At 42.4% G+C, this 27,144-nt stretch overlaps 1 protein-coding gene across 1 annotated transcript in view; it reads left to right on the top strand.

Moving 5' to 3' along the window:
• The first annotated feature begins 827 nt into the window (after window positions 1–827).
• LOC127363509 (LHFPL tetraspan subfamily member 7 protein) overlaps window positions 828–27,144 on the top strand; it is a 93,271-nt gene continuing 66,954 nt past the window's right edge. The window contains exons 1-2 of the mRNA XM_051400023.1: window positions 828–1,670; window positions 24,963–25,101. Coding sequence (XP_051255983.1) covers window positions 1,311–1,670; window positions 24,963–25,101 — 499 coding nt within the window. The 5' untranslated portion in view covers window positions 828–1,310. The remainder of the gene's footprint in view (window positions 1,671–24,962; window positions 25,102–27,144) is intronic.

Here is a 27,144-nt window from a genome sequence, read left to right on the forward strand (position 1 = left end):
TCAATGGTTGTGACACACACCTCCCACTTTCTCCTTCCTCATACGGTACAGAATGACAGTGATCAGTCAACCTGAGTGGAACCGAACCTGATGAGGAGCCTCATCTTGTTGTTCCTGTTGATTGAGTATGTAGTTGTATATCCATCTCTGTGGTACACTGTGAATGAGACGTGTTGCCCAATGAGACATTACAGAACATGTGAATTACATTTTAAAGGGTTACTTCAGTAATTTAGTATTGCAATCACAATAGGCACATTAAAACAAAAGAATCAGAATAGAAGCAGCATATCCTGACTTTAAATCCCTTTTTGGGATATGGGTCAAGCCCCAGAACACTGGATTCTTAATTTCCCATAATGCAACCAATATAGTATGACAATCAGCCCAGATTACATTTAAAATTATGAAGCTTTTTTTAATGATGCGCTCTATATATTAGCTCATGAAAAGCAGTACAGGTCTGACATATAAGTGGTATCTCATACAAGTGCTCCACTTTGTGGCGGACCTGGCGGGAAAAAAAAAAACGTGTTGAGTAAAGAAGAGAAAAAAATAATCTTTGTGGAACTCAAATTTTTGTGGCTGCGTCCAGTTTTAGTATAAGGTGCAAATAATTTCAGTGTTTGATGTTGAACTAATGCAAAAGTAAAACAAAATCCAATTGACCACCATTTTACAATAATTTATGTGTAAAATCGGTGTAGTATCCCTTTAGTTATACATATTTAAATGTATTCTTTGTGTCGCTCCTCTTAGATAATTTAACTTTGAAAATCCCACCCGGAAGCTGTATTAACCGCAGTGAGCTTGACGCTGTCCAGACGCACTCTCTTTCTAAGACGCAAAGTGCGCTGCCGTCCGTGTTGAGGCAGAGCAAGTGCCTTGAGAGGAGCGGAGGACACCAGCGGGTCCAGGACATGTTTGTGTTTGTATTTGTGTCTCTGAGTGAAAGTGCTCTGCTATGACAACTGCGCATCCACTTCTGGGTGTGACAAACATCTTGTGCGTGTGTGTCACATTTGGGCATTTTTCCAGGCGGAGTGAAGGCGCGGATGACTTGACTTTATTGTGTCACCATCACTCCTCCTGCTGATGTGTTTTGGACGTTTTCTTAGTGTTTTTTTTCTTCCTGTCCAGCCCCAGATGTTCTGGACACACACACATGCACCCCCACACACACACACACACACACACACACACACACACACACACACGGGGCTGCTGCTGCGGATGTCCAGTGATTTGTTTGCTGATGTAGTGCTGCTGGTCAGGGGCTGAAGTTGAAGTCTTGAAGGCGTGAGCTCCAAATGCATTCGCTCCTGGGCCGGGAGAAGAAAGAAGAAGAAGTCGGGTTTGGGATCGATCTGGGTCTGTCTCCGGGCTTTCTGCCCCAAGCTGCCACCATGTTCAGCTGTGTGGGCTGCTTCTGGGTGCTCCTCTCCTCCGCTCTGGTCGCCGTGTGCAGTTTCAGCTTCATATCTCCTGCCTGGATTGTTAAGGACCAACTGAGGAACAGCCACCACCACCCGCACCACCACGCCAACAACAAGGACTCCGTGAGCTTCGGCTTGCTGTGGCACTGCTCGGAGTCTCTGGATCACATGTACCGATGCTACACCTTCGGGGGACTGGGCAAATTCGCAGAGATCCCCTCCAGCTCCTGGCAGGTAGTTATCCATACACATCCATCCCATGTCCGTCACATGTGGATGGATGAGAGCATGTGGGGCATCAAGTGGGTAGGGCATGGCATATACAGTGGGATCCAGGAAAGAGTGGGTAGCAGGACAGCAGTCTTATTGGATCCAAAATGAATGTATACATATATTAGTGCCCTAAATCAGGAAATTATAACTGCCTCAGGATAATTACTCTTGATTAGAGAGAAGCAATTTATTTAAATTTTTAACTTAAAATATACTTCAAGTGACTTGTTATGTTGCAGATTTAACAATATCTACTCATCCATCAGCTATTATTCCTTGTATCCACAGAAGCTCGTTTGCTTTTTCAGAATTTGTTTTTTTTTGGGGGGGGGGGCTCAGGGTTCACTGACACCTCATGATGAAACTGTGTGTAGTCGGCCACATACATGCTGCACACACCGGAAAACTAAATGACACAACAAGATCAGTACTGTGGTGGCACTGATGCTCCGCCTGAGACAGTTTTTCATGAGAACACATTTGGGATGATGCTGTGCGTTACAGTCAGATGAAGTGATTCATTGATCTGGGGGGTGTACCATACAGAGCAGCATCTGCAGCACAGCATGTCAGACACACATTGAAGCTGCGAAAGTGGCACCAGGGTTGGCAGCCTGCTCACCGTTCAGGGCTCCCCCACTAGCAGGAATTTCAATTTCGTCTCTCTTTGTCAAATTGAAAACCAGTTAGTGAATGTGCGACCACTCTGTATTCCCGCTGTGCAATTACATCCAACAACAAACATGTTCACAAATGGGAGTGCTTCAGGGTGAACACGGTGATCCAGATCTGTTTGCAGGGCCATGACTTTGGGGAAAGTTTGGGAATGACTGCCATGTTGCAGATTGTTGCTGAGGCTGTGGGAGCTTGGAAGCTTGTTAGAGCAAAAAAACAATTGGCCTTGTTCTAAGAGTGGTATCTGGGACACTTTACTATTCATGCAAGTTGTGGGATAATTTCATCCGTTACAACAGGAAGGCTGCTTGGACCCCCCCAGCCTTGCACCCCCTCACTAAAAAAAAAAAACAACAAAAAAAAAACTGCTACACTCTACCAGCCACCTCTGGAGTTATGATTTATGTATGAAGGAGCATTAGCATTTGAAAGGGAGATATTAATAAGTGGCTGCTTGTGTGATTGTAGCGCAAGTATCTGCAAAGAGGGAAGAATGCGCACTGAATGCCTCCTTTTTTCAGGGAAGCACAGGTGTTGAAACTGCAGACAGACATAAACACAGAACAGATCATCTCATTTAAATTCAAACATCACCTGTTGCAAGTCCTGTGCTGAACTGTGTTTAAGGCTCATTTGGCTAAAATCAGTTGCTAGTTAGCCAGTTGTCAGGGAGTCAATTAGTGGGCCTCCCTTCCTGTTATGAGCTTCTCTTGCAGTGAGTTAGTGAGAGCTGATGGAGCTGCTTTCCCTGCGCAGTGCTACACGTGTTATTACGGCGGTGAACCTGAGCGCACGATCCTGCTCCCACAGCCATTAATAAAGGTGAAGGGGCCATTAAGTTTTCATCAGAGCCACTTTATTACTCCACCACTCCTCACTGATGTGCACGTCGTTTTGCTGATGCCTTCCATTTTCAACTTGTCAACAACCTGCACACAGAAACACAAACCTGCACAGCACACACATCACAGGCAACAATACTGTGCGTAGAGATGTCTGTGCTGCAGTCACACACACACACACACACACACACACACACACACACACACACACACACACACACACATGCCCCAGCAGCCATCAGTCCCACTCCTGTGTTTGTGTTAGTAGAAGAAGACAACTATCGCTGCATATTGAGCTCAGAGTGGAAGGGTGTACTCTTGGCTCACTCTGAAAAGACAAGCCGAGCCCTGCGGATGCTGTGTGAGTGAACCAGAAGAGGACGAGGACAGGACAGGGTGGAGGAGGAGGAGGCTCCCTGAGAGCCTGGCCTACTTGTGCTGTACTTTCTGTGGGGCTTTACTGTTGTCGCTTTGTGTTGTCAAAAGCTTTTGCTTGGACCGTGCTGCCATCCATAGCCGCTGGCGCTCTGGAGCCCAGTGCTGTGGGCCATCGCCAGGTCTGGCTGCTGCCTCCATTTAGACACACACACACACACACACACACACACACACACACACACAGAGACAAATACCTTGAGATGCAAAACAGGATAGGAAATTGGCATTGGCTTAATGTCATATAGGGAGGATAGTCTAGATGGGAAAGGTAAACATTTACGTCATCTGACAGCTAAAGATGTTTGTATGGTTGCAGAGTTGGTCATGTGAGGGTTAAAAACACTAGGTGGTTATGTTGGAAAATGGTCTTTACTGTAACTCAGCATTATCAGTGATCCATAAAAGTGTTTTTCAGTGCGGCACAGCACCACACAATACACAGTAAACTTACTGCAACAGGAAAGATATTGAGAACGGTGGTGGTTTTCCACATAAATTATTCCTTGTATTACTTCTGCTTGTTTCTGTTGGGTTGTGTGATTTTCCATCAGAGCAGATGTAGAGTAGTGGTAGTGCGTGAGCATGCTTGTGTACATGCACACATTAGTGCTGTACATACGTGTGTGCAGAAGTCAGAAGAAGTGTGAAAGCGTGTGGCGTCGGCGGTTGCCAGGTTGGATGTGTCAGTGGAGGAGGTGCACTGTGAGCTGCTGCTAGGTAAAGTGTGAAGGAGGAGGAGGGTGCCTGCCAGAAAACATTTTCACCATAACTTGTTAACAGCTCATGTGTTTCCAGCCGCTTCACAGCACTAAACACTGGAGCTGGATTAGCTCGACCTCTGTAGGAACCAGCCAACAGCTCAGACGCATACAGCTGTGAGTGTGTGTGCACACAGGAGGTGGCGTGTCTGGGTACTCTTGGATTGCACTGTATGTGCACGCCGTCTCTGTGGCGGCATGTGTGTTCTCATGCCCACTGGGTGTCAAGGTCGTCTTGTAGCCTAAACGAGTCGTGGCCGAGCTCCAGGAACACTGATTGCAAAATGTCTGAGTTCGTCCTCATCTTTTGTCTGTGTGCGCAGAAAATGGCAGCATGACAAGGTGGAGATTGTGGGCTGTGGGGAAAGGCCTGTGATTGGCTTCCATTGAAATCCTCTGACACATGAGACAAAACAATCGGCCCATGTTGTCTCTCCCACATGCCAAAAGAGATGAATTAGACACGTTACTGGAGATGTTATGCCATGCTTAATTGCCAGCTACCTATGAAGAACACTTACTGGTGCATAAACCCTGCTAGATGCTCCAAATGTCATTTCACCACTCAGTGAGCCAGAACTAGTTTTAAGTAGATAGATAACTCATTTAATGAAATTCACTTATGATTTCTTTGTCTGGCTGCTACTCAGCCTTTGTCTTTGCCCTCCTTCATTAATGGCCATATCTGGACAGGAAAAAGGATTTTTCTGCCATGTTTTTAGTTTATGTGTGAGAGTGTTATTTTACATAAAAATCTGTTTCACACATCACAAATAGGAAAATGGTTTTTAAGCATCTTAAATGTCAGGATGTAATCTGTATTTTACACCTAACTGCTTTAGCTAGAGGAATATTATACATGCAGTGTAGTAAAAGTATGGTCTACAGTTGCAGCATATTCACGGTCTGCAGTGTAGAGGAGGTAATGAACCGAAACAGATTAAGGCTTCGGTTTATCACTATCACTAATCTAATTATATTAAATTCCAAATAGTTCAAGTAAAGAAAGAGAGATTCAGTTTAGTAACTATTTACCTTCACTTCATTTATTTGGTAGCTTTTTGTGCACTTCTACTGTGTTTTAATTTCACCTTTACCTGATGGATTTTACTTCAATACAGTTGACATCACCTGAGCATCAGAAGCTCAGCAGTTGTGAAAGAGCTCATAGTGAGCAGTCAACCAGTAAAGAGCAAAATTGTAATCTTACTTTGTTCAGAATAATTGTCATATCCAATTATTCCAGATTAGGCACTGTAGGAAAATGATTAGGGAGATTAGAAAAGAGGGAGGAATGTGAAGTTAGTGTAGTTTGACTTTTTTGGGTTTGCAGGGGAGGGTCTTACATTTTATTTCAACCTGCTTTTGCAGTATGGTTAATACTCACATCAAAAAGACAGCTTTCACTTGCACCACGGATCATACTTCATGTAGAGGACAACAGGTCTCTGTATCAGGGTTTTATTAGTGTGTACATTGGAATTATATTTAAATTAACCATGTACACAATTAAATGTACCAATTTAACAATATTATTTCAACATTAGTCTTCGGTGATAGTCAACTTAATATCTTTGTGTTTTTGAATGTTGGTCAGACAGAACAAGACATGTGAAGACGTTACCTTGGTAACTTGTGATGGAAATTTTTCACCATTTTCGGACAGATGACTAATTGATTGAATCAAGAAAATGTATTTGATTTGACAGATTGGTAAATAAAATAATCATTTTTTGCAGCTCTAGACAGTTTGTTTAAAAGTTTTCTGGCTTAAATAGACATCATAGAGATGAGTTAACTCGTTCAAATGTCATGTGATGACAGCTGGGAAGAGGGAATGCACCGTTATTAAATATTTCTCTTTAGACAGATATGACATGTGCCCTCCCAAGCGGAACAAGACGGCGTGCAGTTGGTGGACAGCAGGTTGAGGCAGAGATTCACCAGCTCGTGTGCGGCCTAATAACAGAATGATGGACAAGGTCTGGCCTCTATCGCTCTGAACGACATGAGGGAGAAATGAAGGGTCTGTGCTCTGAGCTGGCTGCGGGGGCCAGAAGGTCCAATGACACACACACATTCATGCATTTTCTCAAGGGAGTCAATGTATTTCCTGCCGCTTACTGACAAATACACCGGATCACCAGACTAGCAGAGGGCTGTGAAATCTCCACTGCACAGAAAGACGTCACTTTCGTCCTTGATGCCGACTTGAGTTGCTCCTTAGATTTACTGTAGCAGTAAAGCCTCCCTCTCCCCTCTGTGCCTCTTATAGCCTCTCTCCTTTAATGCTAATGGGGAACCTCTGTGGTGAAAGCCATTTGTGTGGAAGTGTGTCTGCCTGTTATAAATGATGTTATGGGGTCTAATGCACATGTTGTATTCCTGCTTCGCCCCCGTGGGGAGTCCACTGCCCAGTTTGCATGAGAGACAAAAGGAGGACTCGTCTGACTGCTTTTCTTTTTCCTGCCGACCTCATTCTGTTTAGAGCTTCATGTACAGTGCTTTCCACAGTGGCACGTTCACTGCACGCACACGCAAGTATGATTAAACAACTCAGAGTGATGTGACATACCCGCACTGTACACACACACGTACCACTTTTACACAGTGAGATGAAAAGAGGCAGACTGATGCAGATGCACGCACACAAAAAGAATTCTCTCCTCCCATCAGAGAGTGATCAAAAGAGACATTGATGTGTCGTACAGTGGCTGTCCATGTCAGCGCTGATGCAGTAATTAGGGGTTCAGGGAGGGAATGCCGCAGGACATTAGAGGAGAAGTGAAAGAAGTAGATCCAGTGAGTTATTTCAATAAATATCCTTCTGTTGTTACCCTCCAAAAAACCCCAGTCATAAAAGATTGTCCATGTTAAAAGAAGGCCACACAAAATCAGCAACCCCCCCCCAGCCCGCAGCACAAAGCGGCCATCATCCATATTCATACTCAGTAATAAACTCAACTCTGCTTCCTTTCAGCTGATATCATTAAAAGGACTTCCACCTGTAATGTTGCTGGTAATAGCTCCAGCCCATTTCTCTATCTGCTCCCCCCTGACCTTTAGCACAGCCTCTTGTTGTTGGTGCACTTACCTGTGAACAGAGAGAAAGAAAAGAGCACAGCACGGACAAGAGGATAGAGTGAGAACGGGGAGGTCAAGAGTCGTGTTTTACAGTTTTTAGAGGTGGCTGGTTTAGAGCTGAGCAGAGGATCGTCTTTCTGCCGGTGGCAAAGCACACAGCCGCTGCTTTATGAGACAAACATATCCTCTGCCCCAGACTCAGCCTAACGTAAATTAGTGGTCTTTTTTATTTGGCTGTCTGTTCACCTTGACTTACACCAGGTAGAATAATAGATTTGTTGCAACAAACTACAGTGTGGGACAGGAGAAGGCGCTAGGACTGAAAAGAGAGATAGATGTTTGGTCCTTTGACAGCAAGTCTTGCGTGAAATGTGGTGTGCTGACTTATTATCATACACTGCATGTTTACTTCAAGGCCACCGTCTGACTGCTGGCAAAATTAATGGTAGGCAGTGTGTATACAGAGGAGCCTTTTACAATGATAGATTTGAGCATGAATGGGCCATTTGGATGGCATCCTGATTCAAGTTTTACTCCCTCACAAGCCACAATTTGCTTTTCCTTTCCTTCAGTATGTGTACTGATATGTAATGCAATATATGTTGGAATCTGTCAGAAGTGTATCATGGTGTGCTGATGTGTCAGACAGTGTTGTCTGCCTCTGATATGAACAGTTTGTAGAACTTGTACTCCACTGGTACATTTATTATGCTATTGACTACAAAGATTTCATGCGCATAACTGCTCCCTTTCTTTGAAAGCACACCCAGGGGCAGATCTAGAGGGATGCATGTGGTGGCAGCTTCAAATGCTGTCAAATTTAACACATTAATTTAGATTAATTAAAAAAACAACATGTTAACTGAAATTAATTTAAAGCTGCAGTAGGTATAATTGAAAACATTTGGTTCCTCTGGCTTGTTGTAGCATTCCTAGTGGTATTTGCACAAATCTACTGGGCCTGCATGAAAACAGCCGATCAGAGCCGAGAAAGATAAATAGTAATAAAATATAAATTAAATATAAATTAAATAGTGAATATGCTTTTAGTTATATGTATGTATTTCTTTATGAAAGTATATTATTATGTGGAAACAGTTAGAAACAGGGCCTGCAGATGTTTTTTTAATCCACGAATCAAACAAATTCACACAGTCCATTTCAACACATTCATTTTGTGCTGGTGGTTCTCTGGATTTAAAATCCATGTTGGATTTTTTAATTGCATGTTAGAGTGTCCTTGAAGTTTACTTGTCCATCTCAGGAAAGCTCCAACTCTCAGTGAGTTGATTTTTATGCTGTTTAGAGAAGAATGTAAAACAGTGACTGCCCGGAAGGTAGGAAATCAATTTAAAAGGCTTTAGAAAATGGCTGCCAATAACGTTATGTTTTATGGCTGCTATTGATGACTGTATTTGTTTCAGTGGTTTGGTTTTTAAATAACTTTGAAGTTAAAGCAGCAACAGAAAACTTTCATTTTGTGTTGATTTTGGCGGCCCCTGTGGGCAAAAGTAGTGTTTCTACCGCCTTGTTTCATTGATAAGTATAACTCCATCTTGTCACTGATGGTCTTGTTTGTTTATGTAGGTCATATAGATTCATCAGTATTAAACTGAGATGGTTTTATAACCAGTAAAAAACTACTTGTAGCAGGTTTAAGTACCAAAAATAGTACAATGAGTTGTTCAAAGCCAGTACGATTTTTTTTTCCGAAAAACGCACACACACACACACACACACACACACACACACACACACACACACACACACACACACACACACACACACACACACATATCAGGAGCATCATGGGGCCATCATCTTGCTCAAGGACATTTTGACATGTGGAGGCGAAAGATTGACCCACCAGCCCTACAATAATGGCTGAGCCGCTGTATGAACCTGAGCCACTGCCGCCCACTAAATGTTTCAGAGGTTCTTCCACATGATTACAAAACAGAATTCTGAGAAAAGTCACATATTAATTTTTATGTTTTAGGGGTTATTTGTGCTCTGCCTGGAAGTAGGGGGTGTGTCCTTCCTCAAGGCAATCCAATCTACCTCATGTGTCTGTAGATTTTTGTCACAAGTTCCTGGATGTAAGATTTCGTCGACAGGCGGAGCGGGTGCAAGAGGTCAGCGCCGCATACGGGAGAGGAATTGAAAGTGCAGAAGAACAGCTGTCCAGATGATGGATAGAACAGGTGGCTCAGACAGAGATGAGGAGAAGGAGGAGGGGAGAGAGGGAGAGAGGGGGGCACATGTTGATCTGCATTTTATACCCATCTAGGTGAAGTAGAGAGGAAATCGGTCCGGCTGAGAAGGAGAAGGATTTATGATCTCATCAGCCTTGATGGATGGATGTTACCTGCAGTGCGTGATCATTTTCTGCTGCTTCTTATATCTGATATTTGATACTCTCACAGCAGTGTGGACAGCAAAAACACTTGCCACCAATGGTCAAAAATGTGATACTCAACCAGCAGGCAGGAAATGTTTCTCCAAATGTTGGCTGAATTCCCAGCAACGGCAAACACGTTGACACCGTGAGGGCTTATCTCTCTCTTATGAATTATGCTCTTTGCTTTGGTGATATTTAAGAGCCTCTGATCAGCAGTTCCCAGGTAGACTGATAGGGGGGGGGGGGTAGGGCAGAATCACGGAGCACTGTTTCTTCCTCCGTGCTGAGTCAGCGGGCTTCGTGAGGCCGCCGTCCATTTGTTAAGCGGCCTGTCACTTCCACTGCCTTCACTGTGGATCCTGCGGGTAGTTTATGTATTGATTTAACAGGGAGCCTTTCTCCATTTTTTAACATAAATGATGGCTCACTTGGCTCAATGTACTGGAGCCGGTTGTAACCACGCAGGTCAGCCTCCATCAGTAGCCAAAGCACAGGGGTTGCAGGTAAAAGAGCTCAGGGTTAACAGGAAAAGCACTTAAATATGGTATATCCACCTCCACTTCACATCTTAAAGCTGACGTTCTGTAGAGGGAAGAAGAGGAGTTTTTCAAGAGGAGGAGATTCTAGGTCGATGGAATCAAATATATTTTTGGGATGTGTCTGGATATAGTTTTACTGCTCCACTTTTCCTTGCTTCTCACAAATCCTGCAACATCAAAACATAAAGCTCCTGGGGGATCCAGATCCAGATCCGAGCTCCCAAACATAACTCCTCCGTTGGATCCCGGAGCGAGTTGCGCAGCTTCAGAGAAGTAAATCCACCAGTCCCGTGTGTGTAGACTCATTCAGTGCTATATAAAGGGAAATGCCATTGAATTTATGCTTTGAAATATCTTTCTCTTATAAGCTCTTAGACAGTTTAGACATGTCAGACATTAAAAAAATTAGCCACTAACTGGGACAGGAGTTGCCAGCGTTCCCCTCAAATGTTTAGTTTTGGGGTCAAATGGGAATTGCGGCATCTAATCAGATTTTTGGAGCGTTCTATTGGGAGTAAGCTGTCTTCTAGAGGCAAAGACTTTGCTCTCTCACTCAAGCTATGTGAATAGAAGCAGCCTTCATGTGAGAAACCTTTACTGCCAATCACTCACACACTTTGGAGTTCATGTTTTTATGCATTAACGGTCAATGTATTTTAATTTAGCATAGCATTTAAGTGGCATTGTCTCTTTTTTGTGAATTTCATCATATATGATATGAGATGTACATGTCCTTATCTTCATCTTCACAGAATATGTCAAAGATGTGTATTTAGGCTTTATAAATGGACAGCTACATGTATCATTATCATCTAGGGCTTTCCCAGACTAAAAATTTTCCTTGTCAACAAATGTTTTTGATTTTAAAATGATGAAAATTGCATTGACTTAGACTATAAGGGGACAGCCCTACTACCATCTAATGCTGTTGGATAGGAGATACAACCCTTTCTTGCCCACTAAAACCTCTTTCCCCCTTAGGGGAAAAAATATTCCTCAATGAAAAGTTAATTTCCTGCTGTGCTACAGTCATGGGTTTGACGCAGCTGTGCTAATGCGCAGCTCCACAGAGAGAACTGAATGAAAAGAAAAGATGAATATGGGAGCACCCAGCAGGACATAGGTAAAGGCAGACGTATAATAAAGTCATTTGGATGCAAGTCAGTTTGTGCATCAGTGAAACATCTCAGATTAAAGTTTTCCTTTTTAAGACTATACTTGTAAATGTAACCCCTCCAGTACAAGAAAAATAACATTCCTGCATTTTGTGTTTATTCCCGTTTGTGGGCCAGTAAGTAGCAGTAGCAGTAACAGTAGCTCCTAGCTGATTACTATTCCTGTAAAACTAAATGATATATATCTCCTTTCTAAAAACAGAAACAACTCAGTTACTCTGTGAGTGTAATCATGCTTTTAGATTAATTGGAGTTGTTATTTCTTTATACAGTAATTTACACAAGTGAAAGAAAGCACAATTAATGGTTGAACCCCATCCGTAGTCACTTACCATTTATCAGTCTTCACCCAGCAAGCCACAGCCATTTAGAGAACTGAGCTTAATTAGTGACCTACTGTGTAATGATAAACTGTCATCATGTAAGATGAAGCAGCTCAGCAGCATGTTGTTGTCCAGTTACATCATTCTCTTCACGAGCCTCTATGGGCCAAACGCTGGGCTCCTTAACATGCAACAGATGCTCTTCATGCCATGAGGATGATACTTTATCAGACTGATGCAACTGTGATCCAGATCTGGTAACACTCTTATTACACACAAGTATTAGCCCTGTGGAGATCTACTTTCTTCTTGATTTGTGTGAATAATAAGATCCACTGCCCCACCCTGAAACCAGAGAGATGTGGTCACTGGTTTGACTGTCAAACTAAGATTAATGTGGTTATTTGGAACTTCTGGTAAATATTTCCTAATAGCTACATGTTCATTGCATGGGGTCAGGAAGTTTGCTGTAATCTGAGTATAACATGGAGCAGTCTGACTTGCTGATGAAATGAAGCAGAGTGGTGGAGGCAGATATAGTAGCTTTTCCAGTTGCTACAGTACAGTATGTATGAATTATGAAATGTGCACTTGGGACCAGCGGTAGTGCAGATCATGCATAAATGCAAGAGCAAGCTGGGCTGGGTGAGTTTTTAAAGGGTGTGAGTGTGTGAGAGCTGAGGGACGGCCTCTGCTGAAGCCCACACGCTCTCTTAAACTTCTCCATTACAGGTGGAGGAGGCTGGGCTATGTGGACACACTCTATCTGTCTCCTATATCTTTTAGGGTTAAGCCATACACAAGCTATTTTTTTGGGGGAAGGTCTATACTAATAAAATGCCTGTCTGCAAGAGCTATAAATATTACATCAAAATTCAGGAAAAACAAATTGGAGTAGATTTGGGCCCCCGGTTAGCTTAGTCAGTAGAGCTGGCGACCCATATACAGAGATGCTGCAGCGGCCCAGGTTCGAAACCGACCTACAGCCCTTTGCTGCCTGTCATCCCCTCTCTCTCCACCCACCTTTCTTGTCTCTCCACAGCTGTCTCTATCAATAAAGCCAACAAAAGGCCAAAAAAATAACTTGTCATCTGGGAATAGTAATTCAGTTCAAACTGGATTGAAGAAAGTAGCTCACTCGTTAGAAAAACTCTGCTCTACAAATCACTGATTAAATCATTTGCACACACTTATTGGACTAATTAATTTTCAGACTCTTCAGCTCATCTCTGTGTTTTAAAGAACATTTGGTTATACAGTTTATCAATCTCACTAATATGATAAAGTGTTACGTTTTTTGCTGGCCAATAGCTTAACATATGTGTATATACAGTATGTATAGTATAGTATTTAACTAATCCAGGTTAACGTGTTGTTATCAGGCTAAAATTATTTTGTTAATTCTCATCCGCAGTTAGATAACTGATTTGTTATTATTAGATGACGTTATCTTTAATAAGAGTACTCTTACTTTGAAATAAAGACAACATGAGAGTCAAAACTATAATCGGCACTCAGCCAGTGATATGAGTGCTGATTGTGTGATTGCAGTTACATGAGGAAGGGAAGCCTCCCAGCATGCACTGGTGCAACTTAACAAATACAGACTTATGTCAAATCATAAACCTGATATGAAAATATCTCACTCATCCACCTACGAACAACAGAACTAAAAGCAGAACTAATATAGAATTTAAGTCCCAGTTCTGCACACATGGTGCATTCATTTTACAGCTGAAGATGTAGATGTGACTGTGTCTATGTGCTTTTCAAGTAAGATATTTTACTTTTCACCTCATTCATGGCAGTTTGAGTAGGTGGGTTGATGCTTTTTATTAGGACGTGAGCCATTTTATTTAGCTACAAACAGCGCTAAGTGCGCTTCAGCGAGAATAAACAGCTACCAGGCGGTAAAGACATCTACAGATGGAGCCTTACTGTATGTGGGCTGTAGTGTTATTATGCCAACGTGAGTGAGTACAGTATTTCTTTTTCACTTTCAAAAGGCAAAGTGCTCCTCCCTCCCTCTCCCCCACATCTTCTCTACATGTTCTCTCACACTCCCCCATCCTCTCATCTCGTACTCTCCCCTCAGTTCTCTCTTTCTCTCTTTTTTCTGCAGTGCTGTGGTTTTTCATGTAAAAAGATCAACCATCATTTTTGGGTCTGGGCTCTTTGTGCACCAATTATGCTCTGCTGTTTGTTGGGATGCCAAACATACCAACAAACATTTAAATGTAATGATCAAACGCGCTAAGAGTTTGATCATTAACAGTTATCGCCTCAATTTCCTTTGTTTCTCTTTTTCCCCTTAATTTATTCAGCACTTCATTTCAAATTTTAACAGTATGCTTTTCATCCATTTCTTATTAGCATCTGCTTTCAAAGCCAAGAGACAAAATAAGACAAATTCCTTGGCTGGTGTCTTTTGAAGAGACTCAGGGGGGAAGGAGTGGAGGGGATGGAGGGGAGGTCGGACACAAAAGTATCAGTTGCGCTATAATTCAATTACAGCATCTATTGAGAGAGAAGAGAAAGGAGAAACTTTGCCTGGGGTTGCTCTCTTTTGACTAACCATCAGCCCCCACCATCAGCAGCCTATTATAAGAGCTGAATAAAAACCTCTGGCCCGGCTCTGAGGATGTCATCATTAAAGCGGGCTGCGAGGGATCCCATACATTTCAAACCAGCTATTTGATCCTCCAATCTCATCTGATCGGCTTTTGTGATCTATTATGAACGAGGGTGTGATGGAGAAGAGAGAGAAGAGGCGGTATTAAGAAGTTTCTGATTTAGATCCTTCGTGCACCTCAACCTATACTCCTCCTCCACCCCATCACCTCCTTTCCAGGACATCAACTACCATTAATTGAGACTAGAGGGAAATAAAGAGAAGAGGAGCAGGAGAACAGACTTGTGTGTTGCGGCTTGCTATTTGGATCCATTCCCCAGAGAATATGGTGACTCTGATCTGGTGCTGTGGTTTGGAGGTGCATGGCAGCAGGAGGAGGTATAATGATGAAGAGCTTGTATATGTACAGAATCTCTACAGACGCTTTGGCTTTGGTCTGGGAGGTGCAGCTATGTGATCAGTGGGAATCAACCATGTAGTGCTGCAATGTGTTTGTGTGTGTGTTGTATGTGTGGACAGGGGGTGCTCAGCACTGCCAGATGGACACTTGATCACTTGTCATACAATTCTTGATTAATCCATAAAGGGAATGTATGAGCCCTCATTATCATCAGTGAATCAAGGAAGGAATTTACTTGTCTCTTAACATTTCTTCAGCTTTTGATTTTCACTGTGTTTTTTGATGTGAATCAATGGGAGTGCAGGGCTGCTGAGCTTCATGTAGTGCCTCATGCCTAAAATAGAAGCTTTTCTCTGCGCCCTATAGCTTTCCATAACAGTCTCTTACATATGAGTCATTGTCTGTGCTGCTCTACCTGAGGGTTTCATAAAGATGATTCTCCTTTGGGATGATACCAGCATGCATCTATTTCCTCTTCCTGCTCCGCAGCTCATGTGAAACTAGAACTGTGGTTTATCTGTTTCTCCAGCAGTTCTGGGACCAGAGCCTCACTGAAGTTTTTTGGCAGGTTGGCAGGTACCTGAGGCAGTTTATATTCACACAACTTCTATTCATAGAGTGAAATAAATCTTTTTCTAAATGTCTTTTTGAAAATGGAGAACATGATACAACATAATGGCTTTTACTGTGCAAAAAGCTCAGGTAATATCTCTCTGGAGTAATCTTTGGTCTCCTTTTTGCTTTTCTTGGTGTGGAAACATTTAGGCTGTAAGTTTGAACCTTTGAACCCTTGAACATCACTGATGAGCTGCCCATTACGTATAATGTCTCAGCGTGTCTGTCTGACCACTGTGTTATTATTACTGGCTGCACAGTTAATTTAGTTAAAAGCTGAGAATGTATAAAACAAACTTTAATGAGTCCTCTGGGGAAATTGCAGCCTTGTAAAAGCTGATGTTGAAAATCATAATAGCAACAAATTGAAAGTGGAACCTGCAGAACAATGAGACATGATGAGGAGTAAAAACTGCATTATTACCTGGCTGCTAAGAATTTTTCACTTATACATATTTACAGCTACACAGTCTGCACATGCATCTTGATTGAGGGCACAGAGTGCAGAGTCATTATTCAGACTCACATATAACTGGAATATGAGCGTATATAAAGGAGACATTGCACTGGCTGCTGTCAGTGTGAATACAGTTAGCTAATAGTTTATAGTGACAGGTCATAGTGCAGCTTTGGCTCATTGATCAACAATAATTCTGGTTCATTCCTCACCCCAGAGCCCAGAACTGAACACCCTTTGGTCTCCAGGTGTTGCAGCAGGTGGCAGGCGGTGGCCTGGTAGGGAGGCAGCTGCCTACAGCTCCGGACAAGCTGGAACGAGGCCAGCTACAACTGGAGTGCTGTGGGCATGGCTGGATTTACCTGCTAAAAACTTGTTGTTGAGCCTCTATTGATTTCTACAACGGTTTCATTGTTTATACAAACAGTATCATTAACTCTCCAGACACCCAACAACCAAGTAGTGTTTCTATGCTGTAATAAAACAACCTGGCCCCAGGTTTTCTCTGTGTTCTCCTTTGAGGCAATTTTATTCAACACAACGTTAATTAAGAATTTGGAGCATGAGAAAAATAATGAATTTCTTAAAAGCATGATTTTGACACAGAGCCCCTCTACAAGACCAAGGGCTGTATTCCCAAATAAATGCATTTCCTCTTCAGAGCAGCTTTTAGTAAGGAAGAGAACTCCAAAGCTAGGAGAAAGTAGACCCTGTCTCTGTAGAAGTTCATTGTGATTGTATTTTTTTGTATCACTGACACAACACGGAGCATTACCTACAGCAGCTGACTGATAATGAGCATGTCTTTGATGTCGGAGTCCTCTTGATTACCTCTAATTTTTTCAGCACTAAAAAACTGGGAAAGAGAGAAGGACAGAGACAAAGACAGTGGTGCACAGCAACAACGATAGCAACAACTATACCAGTAGAAATTACTAATATTGAGGATGATGACGACAACGGTAATAGCCACAATGATGGGGAATGATGAATAAAAATTATGAGGATAATGATATGACTAATAATAATATCAGTAAGATTGGCAGTGGGGGTCAAGCAGGACCACGGCATGTTTTAGTTGATATTCCTCTTTCAGTGGTGCAAATTACTAAACAAATGTACAGATAATCAAATGACATACAACTGATTCATATGGAGAGAACAAAGGCTCTTTGGGGTCTGGGGGCCCTAAAAGAGGAGGTTGCCTGGTTGTAATCCAGCCTTTGGTTTGGGTCTAGATGAGAGGGGCCTTGAAGATTGTACATTGGTGTGTTCACTCACAGTGGGACCAGATACAAACACACACACAAAACACTATGTTTAGTTGGTAAATACAGTCCACTAGATAGACGTTGGAGTAAGGACAGAAATGACAGGTTTGCCGTGGCTGCAGCCTCTGGTTACTCTGAACAAACTTCCTGCCCTGAACTGTGATCCACATTTAACATCCCTGCACACCACGTACTGTACACACTGCATGCCTCTCAAAGTGCAGAACAAAGTTGTGTGTGTTTCCCTGTTCCCAGTGTGTGTTTCAGGAGTGTTTCCTGCGTTGGCTCATATATGGCATTCCTCCCAGTTTATTCAACTGTCACTGTGTGTGTGCGCGTGTGTGTGAAAGCGACACTGACTGTAGGAGTGTTTTCATTTAACACGACACCCAAGACTCAACACCACATTAAAGCATTGCTCTGCAGCAGGGAGCGTTCCTGTGTGAGTCCCTGGAAGAAAACACTGGATGTTTGATGACAACGAGGGGCTTTCTAGTGTTACTGTGTGTCTTGGCTCTTATTTGGCAAAAGATAAGAGATTGACACTGGTGCTGTAAAGGATTAGTGATACCAAACATTATAAATGTCACAGCCTCAACAGAATGGTAGCTTGTGTTCAAGTATTTTTATGAAGACAGGAGTAAAATATTAAAGTATTCCAGGTAGTGCAATATCTACACATTGTGTGACATTTGACAGAACAAGCTGCAGGATAAAGTAACAAGAGGCCAAGACACCTTCAGTAAGTCAGCTCATATGCTGAGATTAATGCAGAAAGTTGTCTTTTTCAGACATTGGTTAAGAAAATGTGCTGAAATGCAAAAGTCAGCCCTTAGAGTAAAGGCTTTAAATTATTAAAGTATTACATTTTTAAATTATTCATTTTAATGTCATTACTTTGATAAAAAATTCTTCACATCTCCCACTACATAATGACATTAAAGCTGGCACTTGACCTCACCATCTCCTAATTTGAGAAAGTCACAGTCTGAGTTTTCCTGTCTTAAAGTTTTGTAAAGTTGGAGCAGAGCGAAGAAGATTCAGTTTGCGAGTAAGCAGTTACGCTCACTAGCAAACAAATTCCAACCAATTCTAACTCCTGGTGAGAAAAAGAAGCTGCTGGGTTTTGTGAACTTGTCACTTCCTCTGGATGATGACATGTAAGAATGTGAACCCTGAAATATATCTGTGTGTCAGACACCACAAAGTGTAAAACTGATGAAATGACAGAGGACATGGAGCTGAAATCAGCAGTGGGATTTTCCATTCAAAATGAGAAGAGAACACACACTGGTGTAAGTCAGCCTGTGTAACATTGTAAAGAGAGTTACAGTGTGTGTGTGTGTGTGTGTGTGTGTGTGTGTGGGTGTGTGTGTGTGTGTGTGTGTGTGTGTTGAGTGTCTTTATTGCAAATCACTGCTAAGATGCACAGTATGGACTCCAAAATGTCTTTTTCTATTTGGAAAAACACATCTCTCTGAGATTCTCTTATGTTCCTGAAGAACAAATTACAGAGGCAGGCTTCAGGCAGGAAATGATATAAGATTGTGTCTTAGAATAACCAGAGCAGGTCGAGAGCTCAGCACACTTATTCTATTATACTTATATGTTTTCGTTACTTTATTTGGTGAAGGCACATACAAACCCCTCTGAAATCCTCATGATTATGCATCTTTCCACTTTTATTCTACATTCAATTATTTATTTTTCTTTGACCAGCTGACATGTGATAATGCCAGCAAGACAGAATAAATATTAATGAGTGACTCTTACCAGTTCTGTAACCAACAACAGTTAGTAGCAAGTACCAAAGGGTTTGCTTTACTCTGGTGACTCCTCAGAGCTATCTGAAGGCAGCAGGTATCTGTTCTATCTGCCGTCTCTAACTGGGGCGATGTTGCACACTGTCAATGCACAATTGGGTGTGTACATCATTTTGTGCAACCAGCATCAGACTGCTGCAAAATAAGCACAGAAACCTCTGTGCTTATGTGCACATCAAACTTGTAATTGATTATTCTACACAGCTTCTACTGCAAATCACCAGACGTGTTGGAGACGGACCCATAAAAAACTGTTTCCATGAAAAATTGTTGATCAATGAAAACTTCTCTCTGAGCTAATAACTCTCTCAGGACTGTCCGTTACAACCCATCACAACAAAGTTATTTTGGTAACTCAATTAATTACATCCAAGAACTTCTGAAACCCCCTTCCCCAACAACATCCTTCATACATTAACCGACAAGTGTTTTTTCTGTGTAGTAACAGATCTCAGTATCATACTCAGTGTTTTAAATTGGTGTATTACAGTTCTTACCCCTAGGATCCTCAGCATAGGAATCCCCTCTGAACATACATGTGTTTGTATGCTAACACTGAGTGGCTCTGTATGTGCGTCCGTGTGTATGTGTTCAAGAGAGAACAGTGCGTGCTTCTGTGTCCTCCTAAGTGCTCCTGAATGTCACATCCTATCTGCAGCCTGTCCCCGAGGCACAAATGGACACTCCATCCACTTGTCAGGTGATTAATCTCCGCTCCCCTCTCTCCCTCATCTCCTCTCCATCTCGTATTCACTCTGTACACACAGCTTCGTCAGCCATTCAGAGGACCGTCACACACACAAACACAGACATGCATTTACCCGTACTACACTCCCTCTCCCACTCTCCTCCCAGTGAAGATCAATGAGGAAGACGGATGTATTATTCAGCACATTAATTTAGAGGTGGGCGGTGTTTTTCTGTATTAGTGCTCTGGCAGGATTATTAGGATTGCTCCAAAAGATGATGAAGTTACAAGCAAAGATAGGAAAAAGTACAGGGGAAGGGAAACAGTTTACAGAAAGTGGACTTGACAGGTTCCTTGTGCGAGGTGGACAGAGCTGAAACACCTCTGGTGGCTCAGAGATGTTCTGGGAAGCTGTGTTATGGTGCTAATGGGCTTCAAGAGGCAGAACATGTCAAGGCTGGTGCTTTAGTGTGACCGCTGGGCTCTCACGCTGCTGAATGCTGATTAGTGATGGGAGGGCTGAGGCAAGATCACCGAGGATGAGACAGCAGTTGCGTGCGGGTGGCATACCTGTACAATGTACACTAAAACACACACACACACACACACACACACACACACACACACACACACACACACACACACACACACACACACACACACATGCACACAGAGACAGTGTGAGGGCGAGCAATACGGCAAACTCATCACGTCTGCTTATCGGTGGATCTGCAGTGCTCTCGCTTCACCTCTTGTCCTCCATAAAGAAGAGGCATTGGATTGTAAAGTGGTGGGTTATTTCTGTCAAGGGCCGACGCTGAGCATTAACTGTCTCCTGTCGCTGGCACTTCTGACGAGCAGAAATCCTTAATTTTTCACGGGCCGGCCTGCACTGAAACGTTTAGCCATTCAGTCCAGGCTTTCACAGGCAAAGTATGTTTAATGAGACATGCCATGCCATCTCCATCTTGTAACTCCCAATTGAGGAGACAATGAAATTTCATTGGCCCGTACAGTATAATCCCAGACTTCCTTAATGTAATTGGAAATCAAAGAGTCCCCTTCAGACTGTCCCTTTATTACTCAAAGCAGCTGGATGGGTTTTTTTTTTGTATTGGTGCAGTTATTGGTCTCCAACAGTTTCAGGATGTGGACCATTTATTGTGGGAAACCAATAAAGTTTCTTTACGATGGAGCCATAGTCTTACATGTGTATCAGAGGCTGTAGCCCTTGGTTTTATCAGCATTGTAACACTTGTTTCAACGGCTGCTCCAGGCCGGCTACTAGTACTGTGGGATTAAATGGTTCTCGTGGGTCAAGTCCACCAGGTATTGTCCGCATTAATTAAGTTGTGTCCTTGTGCTTCAGCATACTGTAAGTCACAATATCCTGAGATGATTACCTAACAAAACAAGTTTCTAGACTGCAGCGGAGTGAAAGACAAAGAGATTAAGACCAGCCTGCCTATCTCATTCTGTCTTCTGCCAAATGAAAACTTTTATTTCTTCCCTCCACAATTTTCCACTCTTTCAACCCCCCACTTTCCTCTGCGGCTCCAGCTGTTGCAGTGGCTCGACCAGTTATTAACACATAATTACAATCAATTTAGGAAGCATCACTGAGAGGACCAGTGCTGTTAGAAGCTCATTTTCTACTAAATTAACTTGTGCTCAGTGCAACACAAGTACATTTGAGGAAAAAGGCCTCCGAAATGTGTCTGTATTGTATTGTTTCTGTAAGTAAAAATGGTAATGATTATGGGTTTGTTTTGTCAGAACACGCACAGTGTTGGGAGTTGATTAATTGGGACACCATTAATTGAAATGTTGGTTGGTTTCTGTAAAAATAGCCGTGTAGTGCTTTGATAGCCATAGTTAGTCTCTTGGGCTGTGTTTAAATGGCACACAGAAAATGTCATGTGTATAAATCTATTACTGCTTGCAGATAATGAAGTGACTGAAAAATGGACCGAATTTACACCTTCATATGGAAATATTTAGATTTACAACCATTTATAGCCATGTATTTTCCCCAACACATTTTTATGCTAATCACCATTATCGGACTTAATTCAGCTGACTACTCACACGCGTCTTTTATTGTTTAGTGAGAGTGTACCTTATATACCTGAACATGGCTGTCCTCCCCCTCTCAAGATCCACTCCCCCTATGTACCTTTAATGTGTCATAGTGAATTGAGAACAGCAGGGTGGGAGGTAGGCTGCACACTGGGAACCCACAAGGCATGCCAAGATCAAGCAACGGAGAGAAAGGAGACATTCCTCTGCATACATGAATATCATTGCAGTGAGAGAGGAAGAAGAACAAAGAACACTGAAGTTAATGACTTCTCTCTATCTTCAAGTGTGCCGCTGCGTTTTCTCTGTCCAGGTTCAAAACAAGAAAAACAAGTAGCTGGGGCAGGAGTCCCAGAGAAAAAATGGCTCTTATTAGAAACATGTTATTTTCTTTACTTGTTATGTCTACTCTCATAATAAATCAAATTTGCAGTACTTCTGAGCTCTGTGTCTTTTAGATGATTGTTTTAGTTTTTCAGCCTGCAACTTTACTGTTTTGGTTCACTATGACTATGAATTGCATTGCCTTGGCCACAGCAGACACCTGTTTTCAGTCTACAAGAGCAGTAGTGTCTATAATGTGAATTCGTGGATGTTATATTTCCATCTGCAATTTTCTATAGTGGTCCCAGTAATACAGTATTTGTCATTAAGGTGTACTGAAGCAGGACACATGACATAGCTGAGCTACATTTGAGTTAAAAAGGTTTCAGTTGCAAGAACAATACTATAAATACTATAAAAATGAGCTCTATGTGTGATTAGAAAAGAGCAGAATAACTTATGAACCGGTGCACTTCTAATATGAACAACGAGGCATGTTTGTGCCTATTCATTTTCAGAGAGCAACAACCAATGGGGAAACCCAAAACACTCTACTTATGGTGTAACTTCTTCACTCACCCTGCTGGATGTGTAAAACTGTTAACCATATCACTTTAAGAGATGATGATTTGATATGTTTAAAGGAAAAATATGGTGTGGTCTTCAGTTGCTTAATACCTTTAATCATGAATGTTACGGAGCTTTGTAGATTTATTTTACTCTGTGTACTTAACCGCCCAGAGACTATACCTGAACATGTTGCCTACAGGCAGAGGTGGGAACCAGGGACATGTATTATATTCAGCTGTGTGTATATGTGTCAGTTACATCAGCATGCTAACATGCTCACAAGGGCAATGATATCATCTTTAGCAGGTAGATGTACCATCTAGTGTGTAAGCATGCTAACATTTGCTAATGAGCACTAAAGTACAGCTGAGTCTGATGGGATTGTCATTAGTTTTGCAGATATTTAGTGATAAACCAAAGTATTAGTCTAATTAAAATTTTGACCTGGATCAGTAGGATTCATCCTCCGTGGATCATGAATGTCCAACATTTCAGTTTCAGAATTTCTCTGTCTGCTGTCTCCTGGCTAATATTGAAGCTTTCATTAGTTATTATCCCAGCTGCCATCACAAAGGAGAACATTATCACTAGACACTGCACTGCTAGAAGACTGATAAATGATCACTATGCTGAATAATGATGACATTTGAATCATAAATTGGATCATATTGAAATTCTAATCTTTCTCAAAATGATTTTCAGTAAAATAATTTTCCTGACTTTATTCTTTCTTAATTCTGCACATGCTCTTCATTTGTATCATTGCTATGGTCAAGGTTCCATTGTGCGAGGCACTCCCAGCAGTTCCCAAGGAGCTGATCTGTAACCCATCTGAGATTGTGTGTGAATGCACAATTTATGCATGCAGCGCGTTGCTGAAGAAGAACACACATGTTTAACAAACCTGGACAAATAAAGGTCAAAGGAATAATCATCATCATTGCCACCAACATCACAGCATTTTAATATTTCCCTGCTCCCCTCTCTGCCTTTCTGCCAAACACCAGAACAGGCTAATTAAATCTTCTGTCAGGCATGGAAATCACTCTGCTTTCATCCTTCCTCCATTCACGTCAGTCACATCAGGGACATGCATAATGACACGTGTTTTAGGGGCTATAATTCCCTTGTGCATGTTAGACATTTCTCTCCGATCGCCCCCGCCTGCATGCTAATCACTAATGTGACGCTGTTTTCTAACTGCGTCAGGGTGTTGTACTTGTCCAGCTCCTTGTTTTAGAATGTGTCAAGGAGATTTGGTGGCAGCTTTATAGAAGCTGGAGAGTCAGTTTGAGAGGGTATGCAGATAAAACAGCACCACAAAGACATGCAGTTTGTGGGGAACACACACACACACACACACACACACACACACACACACACACACACACACACACACACACACACACACACACACACACACACACACACACACACACACACACACACACACACACACACACACACACACACACACACTCCCTCAGGGCTAACGTACTGTAGGGCTTTAAACTTATCTGCGACACGTCCAGGAATGCACACTTTCTCAGGAGTCTCTGCAGGAGCAGAGCGAGAAAATGTTGATCTGAGTGAAAAGTCAGTCAAAACACTGACACAACATTTAGCCTAACTTTCTCACAGCTGGAGAATCAAATATGCTAGTAGTTGTAAGAATTTACCAGTATGGACAGATGTAAGCATTAAAAAAGTTGAGAATTAATCTGTTGATTGTGTGTGTGTGTAACAGTATTTCCTGCCTCTGTTTTGCCCCTCTTGCTTCCAGCATGTGTGTGTGTGATTAAGCAAAGATGTAATGAATAGGGACAGTGCCCTGTTGTTTGGTCATGGAGTCTTGTTTTCCAGCTGAGAGAACCATTAACCTGTTAGGAGGATTGACTGTGCAGATCACACAATCTGACGTGACCACAACACAGACTTTTGGCTTAGGAGAAGTGTTTTCAAATGTAGCAATGAATCACAACTCTCTGACAGAGTAAACATGTACACATTGGTTTGTGGCTACATGGAAGCTTTCCACAGAAGAAAAATATGCTCCCTGTTATGAACATGTGCAACTGTATGAGTGTCAATCAGGGTGGTGTAGGGTCTACTTTCAGTAAATAACTGGAATGACAATGTTCTTTGTTTGTGTTCCTCAGACCAGTGCGGTGCTCTGTTCAGGAGGCTGTGCTCTGCTGGCTGTCAGCTCCCTGTTGGCCATCATCACCATCTTCCTGCCCAGTGGAGGATGTGAGAGGAGGATCTGCACCTTGGCTGGATACATGCAGATGGCTTCAGGTCGGTACAGATGTGAATACACACATAGAGATAGAAGCACACTCATGCTAGATACAACACATCCTTCTCACAAATAACCTACGATGTTCCCGCATCTGTGTAAAATCCATCATTCAAATAGACATCCTTCACTATCCCATCTTTCACCATTAGAGCCACTCTGCAACAAGCACTGATAGCACTTCCTATTACCAGATCTGTAAAAAAGGAGCTGACTTTGATGCCCATCAGTCACAAAAACAAAAAAAAAAACCCAAAAGAAACAACTCGAGGACAGCTGCTGCTAGGCAACCAGTCTGCATGGCACATTCTGGTAGGGGTGAACCGGCAAAGGGAAGGCAAGGATAGATTTAGAGCCTGTAAAAAGACAATTATGCCTCCTTAACACAGGTCATTGGTTCAGGGCTACATGTGACTTGTCAGGCCGCCGCTTTCACTCAGGGAACTAGTCTCGTAAACAAAGCATGGTCGTGTCAGTGCCCGGGCTTTAAAAACCCATAACACAGCACGGCTCATGTCACCGCTCAGTACCGGCCTTCACACTCTTGCCTTGTGCATCGGACCATTTTAATGGGAGTTGGTGCAAATGTTTTTCTGCCATTATATGAGAAGATATGCTTCCTGTGTGTTTTAGTTAGCAAAAGTTTTTCTTTTCTGTGTTACACCTTCACATTTACCATGGTAATAGCTCCTACTGCCTATTTGCACTATTTAAGATAAAATAATGTGTCACAATGTAGCATACACTCTGTTTTTGTTGTTGCAAGTATGAATCAATCAATCAATACATTTTTAGGTGGACTTTGTGTTCAGTGCAAAGTGGAAAATGTTGAAATGCTAACACGGCAAAGTGAGATGTGGAACGTGGTAAACATGTACCTGCTAAACATGAGCCTTTTAGCATTGTCATTGCCTCACAGAGCCGTCTGTGTAACCGTAGACTCTTGTTTCTCTGCATTCCTGCCTTTTCTCAAGCTCTTCTAGCACCTCTGATGCCATTTTGATTTACTGAAGTCACTTCAGCTACCGCCTCTGTTCTTCAGGTCGACTGATTCGCAAAGCCTTAATCGTTATTTTTCCCCTCTCTCATTTATTTGGCGTCGGCAGCAATTACATAGTCTCTATCCTTGAGAATATTGAGTGGCTAATTTAAATCCCTGCACGTGGCATTTAACTAAGTGTAATTAGTGGCTGGATTCATTGGGCAGGTTAAATCTTTACTGACAAAACTGGAACTTTCACAGGGCATGGTTAATGGTGTGTTTAAAGTGGCGCTTATTGCTTATAGCAAGACTCTCATACTTCTCTGTCTGACTCGAGAATCAGATCAATGTCGCTTTGGGTGAGACGGAGTCTGTGGCAAAGCAAGAGCGCTGATCCTCTTTAAATGTGTGTGTGCGCATCTGTGTGTAATCCCGCTCTGTGCAATGGAGCTGTGTCTTACGTGGCGACAGACTTTGCTAAATGACAATGAGAAGCGAGGAGCCGGGTCTTTGTTCCGTTTCCAGGTCGACTCTTGTCTAGATAGACGGAGGTTTCACAGAGAGCCCACAAAGCCCTGAGGAGGGCAGATCAGAAGAGTGTTTGTTTTCCCAGCGTTGCAAGTATGTGTGTTTGGGAGTGTAAGTGTAGTGTGTGTGTGTGTGTGTGTGTGTGTGTGTGTGTGTGTGTGTGTGTGTGTGTGTGTGTGTGTGTGCTACCAAAGAGAGCTGATAAACTGAAACAAGAAGATTAAGAACAATAGTTTTCTTTGTGGTGTGCACATTATCAGTGCTGCTTTTGAGGGTGTGTGTTTTCTTGCACACTGGGAGAAATGAACTGCTGACGAGATGCTGCTTGTCAACTTTCCCTTTGCAGATAGTGATGCCTTTTTTGATTCCCATGTTTTCTACAATATCTCTGACAGCCAAAGGAGATGTCGGTGTGTTTGCGTTTGTGTTTGTGTGTGTGAGAGTGTGTGAGGGTATGTTACTCCATTGATGGCAGCTGAAAATCATTATGAGGATAAAAATAAAAAGAGAAATCCTACAAAGCGAGCACATT

This window comes from Dicentrarchus labrax, unplaced genomic scaffold, assembly GCF_905237075.1.
Source record: "Dicentrarchus labrax unplaced genomic scaffold, dlabrax2021, whole genome shotgun sequence".
NCBI lineage: Eukaryota > Metazoa > Chordata > Actinopteri > Moronidae > Dicentrarchus > Dicentrarchus labrax.